This window comes from Hyla sarda, chromosome 10 (assembly GCF_029499605.1).
Source record: "Hyla sarda isolate aHylSar1 chromosome 10, aHylSar1.hap1, whole genome shotgun sequence".
NCBI classification, from domain to species: Eukaryota; Metazoa; Chordata; class Amphibia; order Anura; family Hylidae; genus Hyla; species Hyla sarda.
The window spans coordinates 57,346,053-57,364,624 of NC_079198.1; the positions used below are offsets into that span (position 1 = coordinate 57,346,053).

The following is an 18,572-nucleotide window of genomic DNA, read 5'->3' on the forward strand; positions in this document are numbered from 1 at the left end:
GCTATGGGGATTTGCTTCTAAACTGGGCGGTTCCCGAGACACGTGTCATCAGAGAGCACTTAGACAGAAAAGAACAACCTTAAAGGGGTATTCCAGGCAAAACCTTTTTTTATATATATATATCAACTGGCTCCGGAAAGTTAAACAGATTTGTAAATTACTTATATTAAAAAATCTTAATCCTTCCAATAGTTATTAGCTTCTGAAGATTTCTGTCTAACTGCTCAATGATGATGTCACATCCCGGGAGCTGTGCATGATGGGAGAATATCCCCATAGGAGCTGCACAGCTCCAGGGACGTGAGTCATCAGAGAGCAGTTAGACAGAAAACAACAACTCAACTTCAGAAGCTAATAACTATTGGAAGGATTAAGATTTTTTAATAGAAGTAATTTACAAATCTGTTTAACTTTCCGGAGCCAGTTGATATATAAAAAAAAGTTTTGGCCTGGAATACCCCTTTAACTTCAGAAGCTCATAAGTACTGAAAGGATTAAGATTTTTTAATAGAAGTAATTTACAAATCTGTTTAACTTTCTGGAGCCAGTTGATATATAAAAAAAAAAGAGTTTTTTTCCTGGATAACCCCTTTAAGCCAGTGGTGTCCAAACTGTAGCACTCCAGATTTTGCAAAACTACAACTCCCAGCATGCCCGGACAGCCAACGGCTGTCCGGGCATGCTGGGAGTTGTAGTTTTGCAACATCTGGAGGGCCACAGTTTGAACACCACTGGCTTAAGCCCTAATAAAAAAATATGCATTTAGAATAGAACCTTTTGGTATTTTCTATGACAGCCCCATAGGGTCATGAAGTAAACATGCCAAGTAACAGCAAATAGTCCAGGCTCTATCTACTTGTGCTTCCATATTCTGTGGATATACACACTTTAAAAAACGAAAGTTAAGAGCTTTGCCTATGACACTTAAGATACTTAGAACTTGTCTGCTCATCTCTTTCTGCTGCTCAGACAGCTGGGTAGAAACGTTTTGCATAAAAGCTGGTAGTTCTAACGGTGGATTTATTTCTCCATAAAGTTCTTCTTGTGGCTGACCATCCATTACTTTAGTAGCTATTCCAAATGGCAGACTAGATGAAAAGGTGATAAAACCATTAGAAGAGGCAATGGCATAACCTCGTCTTAAATAATGGTTTCTAGAAGGATGGGTAGGAGCAGGTTTGGCGCGGTCCTTGGCTTGCACTTCAAAGAACAGGTCTGTACAGTCCATGATGGTGCACGTAAGGCCTTGATACTGCACAGTCCTCTTTGGCTCAAAGATTTTCAGGTATCTGGCGCTGTACAGGATGGGTATCTGGAAATGAGAATTTACTAATATATTACAAACAAGTATTTTCTTTTTTTTTCTTTTTTTTTAAAGTTTTGTGCCCAAATTGTGTTGCAAATTTGGAACCAAAAAACCCAAACAACTTTCCATTTTACCTGGAAAACCAGAAAAAACTTCCCCAAAGGTTTTGAAAAATCTTAACACAAATTTACTAATGTTCCTACTTAAAAGGTGGTGAATTGGTGTTCTACAAAACCAGACAGCTTAAAGGGGTTCTCCGGTGCTTACACATCTTATTCCCTATCCAAAGGATAGGGGATAAGATGACTGATGGCTGGAGTTCCGCCGCTGGGGACCCCCGGGATCTTGCACGCGCCCCCCCCCCCCCCCACATTTGTAATCAGTCCCCGGAGCGTGTTCGCTCCAGGTCTGATTACCGGCGACCACACGGCTGGCGGCGTGTGACGTCACGCCTCCACCCCCGTGAGACGTCACTCCTCCGCCCCCGTGAGACGTCACGCTCCGCCCCTCCCATAGGCTTGCATTGAGGGGCGGAGCGTGACGTCTCACGGGGGCGGAGGCGTGACGTCACATGCCGCCAGCTGTGTGGTCGCCGGTAATCAGACCCGGAGCGAACACGCTCCGGGGACGGATTACAAACGGGGTGCCGCGTGCAAGATCCTAGGGGTCCCCAGCGGCGGAACTCCAGCCATCAGGCATCTTATCCCCTATCCTTTGGATAGGGGATACGATGTGTAAGCACCGGAAAACCCCTTTAAATTAAAACAATGTGGTAAATCCCCGAGGCTAAGTTTCCGCTTAGTTTTTTTTCTGGCAGTTTTTGAGCCAAAAGTCGATTCATAAGGAATAGGACATATAAAGGAAGGGCTTACACTTCTCCTCCCTTATGGATCCACTTTTAACTTTGGCTCAAAAACTGCAGTGGCAGATATCCAAAAACTGCTAGAAGAAAAAAAAACAAGTGGAAACTTAGCCTTAACGTTCAAACGCTAGTAACTATCAGCGAGTTTCTTGCTGCAGGAAACCCTCTGCGAGTTACACTACCATTCATTTGAATGGGTCCATGGACAGTCCACAAATCTGACACTATTGCGGACTGTCTGTGGATCCATTTAAATCAATGGTAGTGTAACTCGCAGCGGGATTCCCGCAGCGGAAACCATCTGCTAGTAATAGCGTGTGAACGCACTCTTACTGGGATAATTTCTTCAAAAAACTGCATCACATTTGTCTGCAGATTGGGGTCAGTTTTGCAGCTCAGTTCAATGAAGTGAATGGAGCAAAGTTGTAATACCGCACACAGACTCCAGACAGGTTGTAATACCGCACACAGACTCCAGACAGGTTGTAATACCGCACACAGACTCCAGACAGGTTGTAATACCGCACACAGACTCCAGACAGGTTGTAATACCGCACACAGACTCCAGACAGGTTGTAATACCGCACACAGACTCCAGACAGGTTGTAATACCGCACACAGACTCCAGACAGGTTGTAATACCGCACACAGACTCCAGACAGGTTGTAATACCGCACACAGACTCCAGACAGGTTGTAATACCGCACACAGACTCCAGACAGGTTGTAATACCGCACACAGACTCCAGACAGGTTGTAATACCGCACACAGACTCCAGACAGGTTGTAATACCGCACACAGACTCCAGACAGGTTGTAATACCGCACACAGACTCCAGACAGGTTGTAATACCGCACACAGACTCCAGACAGGTTGTAATACCGAACACAGACTCCAGACAGGTTGTAATACCGCACACAGACTCCAGACAGGTGGGGCTCTGTTTCTTAATAGAAAACATTTTTTTTTTTTAATAAACTGGTGCCAGAAGGTTAAACAGATTTGTAAATTACTTCTATTTAAAAATCGTAATCCTTCCAGTACTTGTATCTTAGTGCTGTATACTACAGAGGAAGTTATTTTCTTTTTGGATTTCTTTTTTTGTCTGTCCACAGTGCTCTCTGCTGACACCTCTGTCCATATCAGGAATTGTCCAGAGCAGGAGTAAATCCCCATAGCAAACCTTTCCTGCTCTGGACAGTTCCTGGCATGGGCAGAGGTGTCAGCAGAGAGCACTGTGGACAGACAAAAAAGAAATCCAAAAAGAAAAGAACTTCCTCTTTAGTATACAGCAGTTGATAAGTACTGGAAGGATTACGTTTTTTAAATAGAAGTAATCTACAAATCTGTTTAACTTTCTGGCACCAGTTGATTTAAAAATAATATAAAAATAAGAATTATTTCCACCGAAGTACCCCTTTAAGAAAAAAATTTGCTCTGTTTTTCTTTGGCTGAATAACCTCTTTAAATGGTTGCTGTTGTTATAAACAACTTTCCTGTATTTCATAGTGTCAGGCCTGAGGCTGAGAACAATACTTATAAATATTAATTGTATATGTACATCATGTCTAGTCCAAGACCTCACTTCAATTGTGAATGTGTATTGTACAGTTTTATAGGGGCCCTTATTGTAACCTTTTGAGCCGAGGAAGAACACAAGATATCTCTGGCCCACCCATTAAAACCAGGCCATATAACTAAGGCTATGTTCACACGGTAACATTTCTGCTATTCCACTCAGAAAAGCAGAATTTTTGCAGTTTTGCAGAATTTCTGTGCTTTCAAAACACAGATTCCTTCATTAACTTTAATGGGGCTCTGAAAGGAATCACATAATATTTAAGACATGTCTTATCATTTTGGGAATTTCCACAGTGTGACTGGGACAAAGGAATCCCCTTAACCATAATGTGCACTAAAATTTGGAGAATTTCCTAGCGGAATTCCACACCGAAATTCTGCTGTGTGAGCCTTAGGATGAGATGACATTTTCTTATAAAAGGTTAATGTTTTGCCAATATATAAAAAGGTTTTGGATCTGACAGTGCCCATATAATGAATCAGCTCTGGTCTTTGCTCTCTATACATGAGCTCACCTTTCTGAGGGAAGCTCGGTAAACCACTTTCACAAAAGGGTAGATTTAGTGACTTGCTGGGACTAGCAACAGGTACCCAAGGCCTGGAGGCATTAACCCTTGCATAATCGCTCTCTTCAGTGTCTCAGCTGGACCAAACTGCCACTAGGTGTCTCCCTTTTCTTGCAATATGTTGCTCACTTCCTGGAAGTGAAAATTCATCTCTAGCAACAGCTTAAAGGTATTCCAGCCATAAAAACTAGAGGAAAAGCTTTTTTTTTAGGGTTGGATTACCCCTTTAAGCAAGATGGAATACAGGCAGTAGGGCTTAGCATGTGCTAGAGGAAGAGAGAGCAATGATGTACCTGCGAGTGTCCAGAGGATCTGCACTGTCCTTGCAAAGTAAATCAAGGCTTCCTTCTCATCCCAGCGCTTTTCTGTAGTATAACCCTTATTTTGCTTTTCTGTGCAGAACACCAGAGTCGCACTCTCTCAGGCCTTATCCACACTATGGACATTTCACGTGCAGCACGTGTCCCATTGTATTCAGACTGGTTTCCCCGCAGCAGAATTCTGGCTGCAGAAAGTACACTCAAACAATGAACATGTTCATTCTCTGAACAGAATTCTGCCAGGACTGCATAGCCATCTATGGAGACCGAAATGTTGGCGCCTTTCTACCGCTAAAGCATTTGGTGGTGCCCACAGCAATCAGACATTCAACCAGCGAAATTCCACTGGCTGAATGTCTGCAAAAGATAGGGGATAAGATATCTGATCATGGGGGTCCTGCAGCTGGGACCCCCACGATCTCTGTGCAGTACCCGGCGTTCATTTAGAACGCTGGGTGCCAGCGGCAGGGGTCGTGACGTCATGGCCATGTCCCTCGTTATGTCACGCCACACCCCCTCAATGCAAGTATATGTTCACCATGCCCCCTACAATAGTCTTGCATTGAGGGGGTGTGGCCGTGACATCACGACCCCCCCCCCCCCCCCCGCTCCAAGAATTCGGAACAAAACGCTGGGGCAACGGAGTACCCCTTTAAGCCAAAATGTATACTGCCATTAAAATACAATGAATATCTTGGTTGCTTACCTGGGTAAGACGTGCATGCAAAAGTTCTGTCCAGTTCAACCAGTAGCGGGAAACAGTTGACTCTGATACTCTAAATCGAAATGCTAAATCCTGAAGCAGTAAACCTAAGCGCAATCTTGTGAGTACAAGGAGAAGCTGGTCTTCTAAACTTAAGGCACTCTGAGGTCCCACCTCAGTCCTTTTACGAATTCTACCAGTACATAGTTTTTGGTCTGCTGTAAGGAAGTGAAGGAAATCCATGAGATGCGCATAGCTGTCAAAGCCTGTATAGAAGCGCACCCATTTGCTTTCATTTTTAATGCTGGTCATACAAAAGGTAGAATCATCCCTGTTGTGCTCCTGATGCTTAACTTGCTGACCCAAATACAGAACTGTACCAGAGCTTCTCTCCAGCTGCTCCTGCAATTCTTTGTTTTTCTTTTCCAGAATTTCTTTCTCACAAGTTAAGTTCCGTATCTCCGATTCCAACTGAGTAAGCTGTTGGCCCATATCAGACAACAGCATCCACTTCTCATTCTCCCACTTCTCCTTTAATATCGGAAAGAAAGGTAGATTATTAATAAAAGTGTACTCAGTATGATTTGCAAATAGGCTTAAAGGGGTTATCCAAGAATAGAAAAACAGAGTCATTTGTTTTTCCCAAAAAACAGCACCACACCTGCATTCAGATTCTGTGTGCTATTAAAACTTAGTTCTATTCACTTTAACCCCTTCCCTCTCGGGCCATTTTTCATTTTTGAACTTTCGTTTTTTCCTCCTTACCTTTTAAAAATCATAACCCTTTCAATTTTGCACCTAAAAATCCATATGATGGCTTATTTTTTGTGCCACCAATTATACATTGTAATGACGTCAGTCCTTTTACCTAAAAATCTATGGTGAAACGGAAAAAAAAACCTTGTGCGACAAAATGGAAGAAAAAACACCATTATTAACTTTTCTGGCTTCCGTTTCTACACAGTACATTTCTTGGTAAAAATGACACCTTATGTTTATTCTGTAGGTCCATACAATTAAAGGGGTACTCCGGTGAAAACCTTTTTTCTTTTAAATCAACTGGTGGCAGAAAGTTAAACATATTTGTAAATTACTTCCATTAAAAAATCTTAATCCTTCCAGTACTTATTAGCTGCTGAATGCTGCAGAGGAAATTCCTTTATTTTTGGAACACTGATGACATCATGAGCACAGTGCTCTCTGCTGACATCTCTGTCCATTTTAGCAACCATGCATAGCAGATGTATGGTAAGGGCAGCATGGTGGCTAAGTGGTTAGCACTGCTGCCTTGCAGTGCTGGGGACTTGGGTTCACATCCCACTAAGGACAACAATAAATAAAGCATTATTATTATTATAATCACGTCAGCAGAGAGAACTGTGCTCGTGATGTCATCAGAGAGCATTCCAAAAAGAAAAGAATTTCCTCTGTAGTATTCAGCAGCTAATAAGTACAGGAAGGATTAAGATTTTTTAATATAAGTAATTTACAAATATGTTTATCTTTCTGCCACCAGTTGATTTAAAAGAAAAAAGGTTTTCACCGGAGTACCCCTTTAAAATGATACCCTACTTATATAAATTTGATTTTGTATTACTTCTGAAAAAAATCACAACTACATGCAGGAAAATGTATACGTTTAAAATTGTCCTCTTCTGACCCCTAGGGGGTGATTCAAACTTATTAGGGAAGGGGTTAAATCATCTTTATTAACTTTTTTTTTCACTTTTCTTTGCAACGTTATAGCCCCTATAGAGGACTATAACATGCAGTACATTGATTCAATACACTGATCAATGCCACTGCATTGCAATGCATTGATCAGTGCTATCGGCAGTTGATTGCTCACGCCTGGATTTCAGGCTTGGAGCAATCAATCGTCGATCGGAAGCACAGGAGGCGGGTAAGGCACCCTCCTGATGTGTTCTAGCTCATCAGGACATTGCGATTTTACTGAGATGGTCCTGATCAGCCTAACTGAGCTGCCGGGAAGCTTTCACTTTCGGCTCAGCGATGAAAGTTGATCTAAGAGTTATGGCCGGACATATGTCTGAACGGCGATGTCAGGCATTAGCCACGGGTCCTGGCTGCTGATAGCAGCCAGGACCGTGTGGATATGATGCGAGCTCAGGAGCTGAGCTCGCATCATACCCGCACGGTCCCAGCTGCTTCATAACCCTCCCGTGTTGCAGTGCCGTTTAGAAAGGGGCAAGGGGTTAATATAACTGAGCTACAATACCACTCCTTACCTGCAGAAGGACAGTTGTGGCACTGTTTTTGGAAAAAAAAAATCAGCTCTGGTTTTCTAATCCTGGATAATGGTCATCTGTCATCACTTTAATGCTGCCCAAACCACAAGTCGTTGGGGAGTCCATGGAGGTTTCTGCCTACCCCACCAGCCTTGATTAATAGATCTCTCATTATAGCCAAACAGGTAAAGACCGAGGCTGGTTGACCAGTGAGAAGATGCTGGTCCCCTGAAGACTCCTGGTTTGAGCAAAATTAAAGTGAAGACCAATTCCCTGCAGTTTTATCTTCTCACAGGTCAAAAGTGGCTATTTTTGTGGTCTTTGAGCAAAGGGGCACGCAACATGCACCTTCAATTAGGTTTCAAGACACAGGTTAATGGCGCCTAATATAAATTTTCAGGAGATCTCCTGCAAAAGTCATAGTTACTCAAAGTGTCATTGTTATTTATAAAAAAAACTTTTGACATGTCAGGTTAATTCTTTGATTGATGAGGTTCTGGGTGTGCAGACCCCCACCAATTGTTAGAACAAACCAGAAGCACTTGGCTAAACACCTCTTTTCCCATCTCACTGAATAAGATGGGCTCCATAGACTTACTATATAGTCTAGGGATCGACCGATTATCAGCACGGCTGATATTATCGGCCGATATTCACGTTTTTTCCCGGTATCGGCTTCTAACCTGCCGATAATGCGCAAAACAAGGCGTGCACACGAATCGCGGGACTTCAGTCCCGGCCCTGAACTTCAGGCCGGGACTGAAGTCCCGCGATTCGTGTGCACGCCTTGTTTTGCCGTGAGGAGCAATTGCCTGACAGCTGACAGCATGGTGGAGAGGGAGCTGTCAGCTGTCCCGCTCCTCCACTCCCTCACCTTTCTCACACCGCTTCATTCTTGCAGTGGGAGTGAGAGCCGCAGGGACGCCATCCACGGCAGGGGCGTCACTAGGTCAAATTATCCGGGGCCTGAGCCCCATATGTCAGCAAAGGAGCCCCGAATGTCAGGAGGCGGTAGTGGCATATTTACAGGGGCCGTTCATCTACCCTTGCACTTTTTCTTTTAATAAAGCATATGCGGACCTTGCCGCTCTCCTCCCCTTCGGCACTGAAGGGGACCTCGCTCCGGGCCGGTGTTATAAAGGAAACTGTGTCCCTGTGGAGGAGAGTCACATTCTGCTACGGGGACACAGTTTATTACAACAGCGATGAGTTAACAGGCAGGGACGCAGCACATGACGCAAGCACGCACCTAACGTTACGGTCCGTACCTTGGCTGGAGGAGGAGGAAGGCAGTGGTGTACAAACTGTGGCCCTCCAAATGTTGCAAAACTACAACTCCCAGCATGCCCGGACAGCCAATGGAACGGGCATGCTGGGCATTGTAGTTTTGCAACATCTGGAGGGCCACAGTTTGGACACCACTGGACTAAGTGTTCCGAACAAGGGGAAAAGGGGGATCTGGAGGAGAACTAAGAGGTCTGGGGGGACTAAGCGCTCATCCACACTGTGGACATTCGGCTGGCATAATTTCACTGTGGAAATCCACTAGCAGCAGAGTCCTATTGTTTAAAATGGGATTCTGTTACTCTGTGTATACTGTGGAATTGTCACAGTGGAATTATGCTGGCGCAATGGACGTCTTCCCAAAGAATGAACATGTTTATTCTTTGTGTAGTATTCTGCCACACTGCATTGCTGTCAGAGTGGTCCTATCACTAAGGACTTAGGTGGCGCCTGCTGCAGGCAGAATTCTGCTGACTGAATGTCCGCAGTGTGGGCAAGCCCTTAGAGGTCTGAAAGAAGAGGACAAAGATGAGTCTGGGGGGGGGGGGGGGGACTTAGGGGTCCGGGGGAGGTCACTACAAGGGTGGGATTCTGCCAAACAGATGAAACAGTGTATGGCATGATGTCTGGCAGGGTTATATTTAAGGTCATAGGGGGAGATTTATCAAAACCTGTCCAGAGGAAAAGTTGCTGAGTTGCCCATAGCAACCAATCAGCTCGCTTCTTTAATTTTGCAGAGGCCTTGTTAAAAATGAAAGAAGCAATCTGATTGGTTGCTATAGGCAACACAGCAACTTTTCCTCTGGACAGGTTTTGATGAATCTCCCCCATAGTATCTGGCAGGATTACAATGATTATTGTCTTCATACAGACAATGAGGATCTGCTGACAAAATGAGGAACCAATGATGTCCAAACGTCAACTCTGCAGAGAAGATGGAAGAAGTTCTAGCGTCTTGACCAGATGAAGAAAAAAAGAAAAGACAGCAGAGAAGACGTCTCCTGTGAGTCAAACCATTGTATAGTCTGCCTGTTTCTCATCTGAGCTGTAGTCACTTGAAAGTCCTGCATTGAAACTATACCCCAATAAGTGGTTCTCAAGCTGTGACAAGCTACAACTCCCATCATGCCTGAAGCTTTCCATGGATGATGGGAGTTGTTCCTTTGCAACGCCCCTGATCCACGGCAGGCCTGAGCGATGACATCACATCATCGTGCCGGTGCCCGGAGATCACGTCCCTGCAGCTCTCACTCACAGTACAAGAACATAGCAGCGTGAGAAAGGTGAGCACTGCTCGGGCGCTGTATGGATGGACGGGCAAATTATAAGTGAGGGGGGCAAATTTAAGTGAGGGGCACATATCAGTGGGGTATTATATGTGAGGAACACAGGACAGGGGGGATTATATGTGGGGGCATATGACAGCCCCCCCCCCCTGTCATGTGCCCATATAATGCCCCCCTGACTTATAATACCCCCTGTCCTGTACCCTCACATATAATGCCCCCTGAGGGGGCAGGACATGGGGCATTATATGTGAGGGGCACTGAACAGGGGGCAATATATGTGAGGGGCACAGGACAGGGGGTATTATAAGTCAGGGGGGCATTATATGGGCACATGACAAGGGTGGGCTGTCATGTGCCCCCACATATAATCCCCCCTGTCCTGTGTCCCTCACATATAATGCCCCATGTCCTGTGTTCCTCACATACAATCCCCCCATCATGTCCCCCCACATATAATGCCCCCTGACATGTGCCCCTCATATATAATGCCCCATGTCCTGTGCCCCTCACATATAATGCCCCCTGTTCTGCACCCTCAGGGGGCATTATATGTGAGGTGCACAGGACATGGGGCATTATATGAGGGGCACAGGACAGGGGGTATTATAAGTCAGGGGGGGCATTATACAGGCAGGGGGAGAGAAGCAAGTGGCGGCGGCGGTCTCTGGCACCGCAAGAGCCGCTACAGTTCATTGATTTAAAGCACCCGCTTTAAATCAATGATCTGCAGCGGGTTCAGGGGGGGAGAGAAATAGCTGATAATTTATACCGGAATATCGGTATAAATTATCGGCTATCGGCCTTAACCTCCACAGATTATCGGTATCGGCCCTAAAAAAATTGATATCGGTCGATCCCTAATATAGTCCATCTCCTTCAGCGAAAGAGACAGCAGGGAGGGGAGCGCTTTGGTGATCACTTCTCTTGGCTCACTCATGGGGGTCAACACACCCAGACCCTAGCCGATAGAGACACATCAAATGTATTTTTGTAGGCGACAGTGACACTGTAATTTATAATATAATGATATAAGTTGTACAGGATATTATACTTCTTGCTAGGAACTACCTGCAGTTGCTGGCACTGCGTTTCTTTGCAGCACAGTGCTTCTTGCAATGATTGCAGAACCTGACTCTGCTGATGAGTTGTCTTCTTCAGCTCTTTCACCATCTCTTTCAAGAGCTCAGGGTCGTCGGGTACACAGTAATCTCCATGGTCATGAACAATACATTTATTCCTATGACCCACATCTTGAATTTTTGCCTCATTTGCTTTCTCCATCAACTCTGCAGCCAGAACCAAATCCCCAATGCTGGACTGAACTTCGGCTAAAGGAGGAGGGATGAAAAGACAGATTTGATGCACGTGTATAAATGTAAACCGCACAGCCCTTTTCCAACCACTGATTCCACCCCTATCTCCATACTGCAGACAAAAGGCAGATTTTATCCATCACTGTACAGGTAAAGCAGACAACGTTTCCACCCTTGAACAGACGGTCTTTGTCAAGCCTTGACTGATGTATTAAATAAAAGAGAATTGTTTGGACACCGCTGAAGTGATTTGCCTTTTGTCTGCAGAGCCGACACTTGTGCCTATTTAAGGAACTTGTGTACTCTTCATAAAGAACAATTCTGAATATTACTGTTTCTTTGGAATGGTGACGTTTATATTGAAGTGGATCTGTCATGTTTCAGGCAGCATGTTATTGAGCAGAAGGAGAAGGCTGCTTTATTTTCTTGAGAAAAATTCACTATAACATAATTTCTTGATCAAAATCTGGCTTTATTTTCTGAGCCATCTCTTTGCAAATATGAATATACGGCTAGATGTCAACCACTAGGAATGCTCTTTGGACTAAGCAGGCTACATAATATAATAATAATAATGATCTATAAAATGATGTCTGTAGATAAAGCGATGGGACAGATCCACAAGCTACTTTAGCTGGTTTCAGATGGCTGTACAGCAGTTGCATTTAGGGTCTTAAATGGGCACGGTCATTAGAAAAATTATGGCAAATAATTAATTAATAAAATAATAATTAAAAAAAATCTTTCTAATGTACTTAGTTTAAAAAAAAATTAATTTTCTATGTTTTATTTGTGTTTAAAAAAGCTGCCACTAGGTGTCTCCCTACTTGTCCAGAGCACAATTCCCCATATCTCTTGCACAGACTTTGGACTCCTGCTGGCCTGGCAGAAATCCAAATTCAGGAAATGCAGTCTGAGTGCTGAGGGGCATGGGGGTGAAGCCGTAGCCAATCATAGCTCATCTAACACTGAACTGCTCTGGGCTGTCTGAAGCAGAGTGAGGGAGGAAGTTCTCCCCTGTATGGCTTCAGATGATGTCACACCTGCTGGGTAACGCCCCTTCCCAGTCTGTGAATCTGACTGAGCAGAAAATACAGAACAATATCAAGGTAGAAAACTAACAAATAATAAAAATAAAGGCAGGGGGTGGTTTATCGTGATGGGGGCAGTGAACTGGGAGGATTATAAAATGTAACAACATAATAACAGGTACTCTTTAATCAGCGTTTTCAAAGCAGGATGCCTCCAGCGGTTGCAAAAGTACAATGCTCAGCATGCCCGGACAGCCGAAGGGAGTTGTAGTTTTATAATCAACACAAGTACAAACCAATGTGACCGAGGAATGTGCTATATTCATCTTCCAATATGGAATTACTTACATCTTACATTATGAAAATGTGAAATTATGAAGTTTAAAGAATAAATCGGTAAATATTGGAAACAGTTCCAAAGTATTGATGTCAGAAGATTATTTCCATATATCCTACTTGTCTGTGGATAATTTGCCTTGCTAATTGTGTTGGATTATAGTATTGAGGGGTCTGTAGAGCCCGTCTATCAAGGACTTTTGCCTAATACTAACTAATAAGTGTGCGTTAATAGTAACTACTGTATATGATTAGGGAATTGTAGTTTTGCAACAGCTGGAGGCACCATGCTTAGGAAACATTGGTTTAAATTATGGATGTAATACTTGGACCTCCTGTATAGAGATGAGCGAAATTACAGTGATTCGATTCGTCATGAACTTCTCGGCTCGGCAGTTGCTGACTTTATCCTGCATAAATTAGTTCAGCTTTCAGGTGCTCCGGTGGGCTGGAAAAGGTGAGAGGAGAGAGTCTCCAGCCCCCGGAGCACCTGAAAGCTGAACTGATTTATGCAGGAAAAGTCAGCAACCGCCGAGCCGTGAAGTTCATGACGAATCGAATCACTGTAACTTCACTCATCTCTACTCCTGTAGTTCTACTGAACTGACGTCTTCAGAGTTCTATGGTGATCTGAACTTGAACAATAGAAATACAGAAGGTCTGGATATCTGACACGGCCTGAAGTATTTTTATTTCCCATTGAAATATTCAAGCAGCACTAATACTCCTGTACAGTTACAAAACAATGAATACATGGTTCTCACCTACTTCTTTTTGAACCTGGGAACAAAACGTTGCTCTCTTTCTTTTACCAATTCCATATTTTTTCTCTCTCTTGCATGTCTTTTTCTTTGGCATAGGTCTGTCTTCCATCGCGTACTGTTCCAGTTCATTTTCAGAGGGAGGAATGCTAGATATTGCAATGTCCTGATAGAAAAAGACACATTTATACTGTACCTTGGGGTCACTCAAGCTATATAAACAAAGGAGTTATTATAAATAGGATTAAGGCACACTCATGCTGCGCCCCATCAAGAACGCCCTTCAAACTAGGTCCCCCCCCCCCCCCCCCAAGTCTGATGACCGTTTTGATGGGGCGCAAGAGGGAACAGCGGGTACCGATGAACCCTATTATAGTCAATGGAGTCAGTCGGGCGCCGCTGTTTTTTCAGCGGGAGAAAAAGACGGCGCAAGCTGTATTTTTTCTCCCGCCATTTCCCCCAGCGGCCGTCACATGTGATAACGGTAGTGTGAAAGAGGCCTAACACAAGAGTAGAATAACATATAGCAACACGTGTACTACATGCTTTATAATGTATGTATATTTGATTGCTATTGGGGGATTATGAGTGATTACATTTTAATTGGTCCTAAGGCATTGTTACCAGTTTAGGGTTAAAAGGGTACTCCGGTGAAAACCTTTTTTCTTTTAAATCAACTGGTGGCAGAAAGTTAAACATATTTGTAAATTACTTCTATTAAAAAATCTTAATCCTTCCAGTACTTATTAGCTGCTGAATGCTACAGAGGAAATTCCTTTCTTTTTGGAACACAGATGACATCACGAGCACAGTGCTCTCTGCTGACATCTCTGTCCATTTTAGCAACCGTGCATAGCAGATATATCCTAAGGGCAGCATGGTGGCTCAGTGGTTATCACTGCTGCCTTGCAGTGCTGGGGACTTGGGTTCAAATCCCAAAAGTGGTGCAGTTGCCCATAGCAACCAAATTGCTTAATTTTTAAAAAGGCCTCTGAAAAAGAAAAGAAGTGATCCAATTGGTTGCTATGGGCAACTGCACTGCTTTTGATAAATCTCCCCCAGTATACTGAGCCTGAAGCTTCGGCTCCATATATTGTGTTGGTTACTTCAGCTTCCATTGAAATGAATAAAGTTGCGCTTGTAGTAACCTGGCATGGCAATGGCGAGGTTTCTGGCTCCGTACCTCTAGGTGATTACTAGCACTGTTTTAGCCAAAATAGGAATTAATGGGGGAAAAAAAAAAAACCTTGAAGATACATAAATCGTTTAATATTTAGCCCTACTACAAATATTTTTTACTATTTGCCATGAATGCCATACATCTTTTACTAATGTTTATTTGGAGCAGCCTATGGGAAGACATCGGAATGAATTGGCATACCTATGTCATCCAAGTTGCTGTTTTGGCACCCAAGTGGGGTACTTGCCTTCCTCTGTTTATCATATAATCATATACAGTACTCTAATAGGGCATAATGAGTAGGGTTGACACTTTAACCCTTTTAGGGCATGCAACGTACATGTAAGTCACTGCTGCCTGGTCCTTAGCACAGAGGACCTACATGTATGTCGTATTGTACAGGGAGTCCATGAAGTAAGCGCATTAATAGATAATGACGCAGTAGCACCGTATTTTGCCTGCCAATCACCACCCCTGCAGTCACGTAACTGTGGGGGTCCAATGATTTTCTCTGGCAGCAGGAGTACTCCTTTTGTAGCCCATGTAGGCCCCAGCGATCCTCAGCAGACTTCACTGGCAGATGGCAAATCACACTGAGCAATGGAATGTAAAAGCTTAGCATAGCTTACTAAATACAATCTGATGATTGCATATAATAGTCCCCAATGGAGACCTAAAAAGTAAAGAAAATTATAATAATAAAATAATAATACAGTGATCCCTCAACTTACAATGGCCTCAACATACAATAGTCTTTTCTGGACCATTGTAAGTTGAAACCAGACTCAACATACAATACTACAGACAGTCCAGATCTGTGAAACGTGTCAATGGCTGGAAGAAACAACCAATCAGAATGGGCAATTTACTGGTAAAACCCCTGTATTACTGAAGCGTATGCACTGACTGATGTCTAGTAGCGCCCCCTACAGTACAGGGAGGTATTATATGTTCTGTACATTTTACCTGTACCAGGGTTACCTGCTCCTCTGGACACCAGGTGAGGGCGGCTTCATGTTACTTTTTTAGGAGACTGTGTACTGTACAGGACCCTGAAGAAGCTCCTGTCCTCTACATAGACCAGTGTTTCCTAAGCAGGGTGCCCCCAGCTGTTGCAAAACTACAACTCCCAGCATGCCCGGACAGCCGAAGGCTGTCCGGGCATGCTGGGAGTTGTAGTTTTGCAACAGCTGGGGGGCTCCATGCTTGGGAAACACTGACATAGACAGTGATTTACAGCTCCCAGCAGATCTTTACTACTTTTATATGTAACGATTTTCTTTATCTATATTAGTTATCTACTTATTTTTCTTTAATTCTCACTTTTTCCTAATTTTTTGGGATGACAATTTTGGTGCCTTTAGAACCAATTACCAGGTTTCCATAGAGTTCTGGTCTCAACATACAATGGTTTCAACATACAATGGTCGTCCCAGAACCAATTAATATTGTAACTTGAGGGACCACTGTAATTAAAGTTTTTAAAATCTAAAAAGCCCCTCTCCTGCTAAAACTTCAACTCACCACCTTTTCCCATATTGTAAATAACAAATTAAAATAAACAGGCCAAAATAGGCCGTGTCTCCCAGTTGATGTGGGTACTCCAGCGCTTAGACATCTTATCCCCTATCCAAAGGATAGGGGATAAGATGCCTGATCACGAGGGTCCCGTCGCTGGGGACCCCCGTGATCTTGCACGCCGCACCATGTTAAAATCAGTCCCCGGACATAGGCTTACATTGAGGGCGCGGAGCGTGACGTCACAACGCTCCGGCCCCGTGATCGACAGTAATCAGACCTGGAGGGAACACGATCCGGGGACTGATTTTAACGGGGTGCGGCGTGCAAGATCACAGGGGTCCCCAGCGGCGGGACCCCGCGATCAGGCATGTTATACCCTATCCTTTGGATAGGGGATAAGATGTTTAAGTGCCGCAGTACCCCTTTAAGGGTTTTCAGCAGTGTTTGCCAAACAGGGAGCCTCCAGCTGTTGCAAAACACTTTGACCATCCAGGCATGCTGGGACTTGTAGTTTTGCAACAATTGGAGGCTCCCTGTATGGGAAAAACAGGGTTAGATAAAGTATATGTCTAGTTAGGCAATGTTTCTGAGTAGAATCCAGCAGAAAATTTCCAGAAGAAGAGTTGTTTTCAGTATTTCAGCAGAATTTTCATAGTGCAATTCTTTCCACAGAATCCATTTGGAAATGCATTGCCACCTATAGAGATGCGCACTTCCGAGCGGTTCTAGCGTAAGCATGTTTTGCTAGCGCGCGCTGTCTGCAGAATATAGGTTCCTGTGGGTAAATAAAAAAATCCCTTTAAAACTATGCTATATAGTAACCCTTAATTATATGATAGCTGGGTTATGGCGCAAATACATATTTGCCAACAATCATGCAAACTGGGCCATATGCAAACCCTGCTCAAAAGCAGGAATAAAGGGGGAGGGGGCATGTCAGCCGTCGCTTTGTGCGGGGTCGACACGCTCTGTTCCCAGGGAGAGCCAGGGCCCTTACAGAAGATCACGGGGGCCCCCCCAACATTCAAACCACCTGCGATTTAAAACTTTTCCCCTATCCTGCGGATAAATTATTACGTTTTTTGTACGATACTTCTCCTTTAAAGGTGATCTCCAGCATTTATTTATTTTTTTTATCCTGCCCAGGCTGTCAGCATAAAAAAAATAAAAAAAATAAAAACTCTACTTACCTCCCGCCGCTCCGATCCCTCTTCAGCAGCTTGGTCCCAATACATCAGTCTGCCACTCAGCCAATCACTTGCCAAGGTGGGCCATCGCTGCAGCCAGCAATAATCTGAGCACATGAGAGGCATGGGTAGTGATGGCGGAGGACCCAGGGGAGCAGTGGAAGGTAAATAAAGGTTTATGGCCGGAAAACACTGGCCAACCCCTTTAAGAAATGACAGCTTGTGTCTTGATGCTTTAGGCAGCAAGGTCAGGTTTATCTTTTACACAATTTTGCATGGTTTTCATGTAAATTGTGTTATAATCCTATATTTCTAAGGCAGAAAGGATATGGATACCGCTCTCACCAGCACTGGAAACCTCACACACCTGTGCAGCGGACTGTCGGCACCGCCTCCGGCAACTCCTCATACTAGAAAAGAACTCCGTCCGGCACCAAAGTATGGGGTAAAAGGCTTGTCTTTATTTGTTCCACAGCAGGATACATACAGATCAAGATGGCTGACGCGTTTCGCCCTTTACAGGGCTTAATCGTAGACTCGTCTACGATTAAGCCCTGTAAAGGGCGAAACGCGTCAGACATCTTGATCTGTATGTATCCTGCTGTGGAACAAATAAAGACAAGCCTTTTACCCCATACTTTGGTACCGGACGGAGTTCTATCCTATATTTCTATATTAATAAAATACAACCACAGTTACATAACAAAATCAATGACATTTCCAATGGCGTCTATCTGACTGACAGACACAAATAACATTGCTCCATTCACATCTTCTACATTTGCTCATTTCTCTCTATGTATACATATTTACATTATATATAAACATATTGTTTTCGTTACAATATAAAAATAAAATAAAAACACAACAAAAAAAATAAAAAAAAACACCGCCCATCCCCAGCCATAAGCTGACAGGTGTCAGGCGCACAGTTAGGGGCTGCGGTACCTGATGGAGAAGACAGCCGGACTTAGTAGTGGAAGGGGCATCCTCCATAGACGCCGTCTTTTCGTTATCATTTTCGCCGAGCACCTCCATATTGCCGGTAATTTTACTGGAAGTAACAGAAATCTCGATGCTTGT

The 18,572-nt window shown here is 43.9% G+C and overlaps 1 protein-coding gene across 4 annotated transcripts; it reads right to left on the reverse strand.

Moving 5' to 3' along the window:
• Window positions 1-714: 714 nt before the first annotated feature.
• On the reverse strand, window positions 715-18,569 carry LOC130294376 (uncharacterized). 4 transcript variants are annotated; one of them, XM_056544079.1, is made up of 6 exons: window positions 18,438-18,569; window positions 17,016-17,077; window positions 13,605-13,767; window positions 11,229-11,488; window positions 5,342-5,869; window positions 715-1,312 (listed from the first exon to the last, which is right to left on the reverse strand). In XM_056544079.1, the coding sequence occupies exons 3-6, from the start codon at window positions 13,711-13,713 to the stop codon at window positions 788-790; spliced, it is 1,422 nt and encodes a 473-aa protein (XP_056400054.1). In that variant the 5' UTR covers window positions 13,714-13,767; window positions 17,016-17,077; window positions 18,438-18,569; the 3' UTR covers window positions 715-787. The 4 variants fall into 4 exon arrangements, with proteins under 4 accessions (XP_056400054.1, XP_056400055.1, XP_056400053.1 ...); XM_056544080.1 differs by having other exon boundaries at window positions 13,609-13,767; window positions 17,000-17,077; XM_056544078.1 differs by having other exon boundaries at window positions 17,000-17,077.
• Window positions 18,570-18,572: the final 3 nt, after the last annotated feature.

Coding starts and splice junctions, on each gene's coding strand:
- LOC130294376 (XM_056544077.1), bottom strand. CDS start 18,527: ATGGAGGTGCTCGGCGAAAATGATAACGAAAAGACGGCGTCTATGGAG. Junction 13,768..18,437: donor CCGGCTGTCTTCTCCATCAG/GTACCGCAGCCC, acceptor TTTTTCTATCAG/GACATTGCAATATCTAGCAT. Junction 1,313..5,341: donor TGCATGCACGTCTTACCCAG/GTAAGCAACCAA, acceptor TCTCATTTCCAG/ATACCCATCCTGTACAGCGC.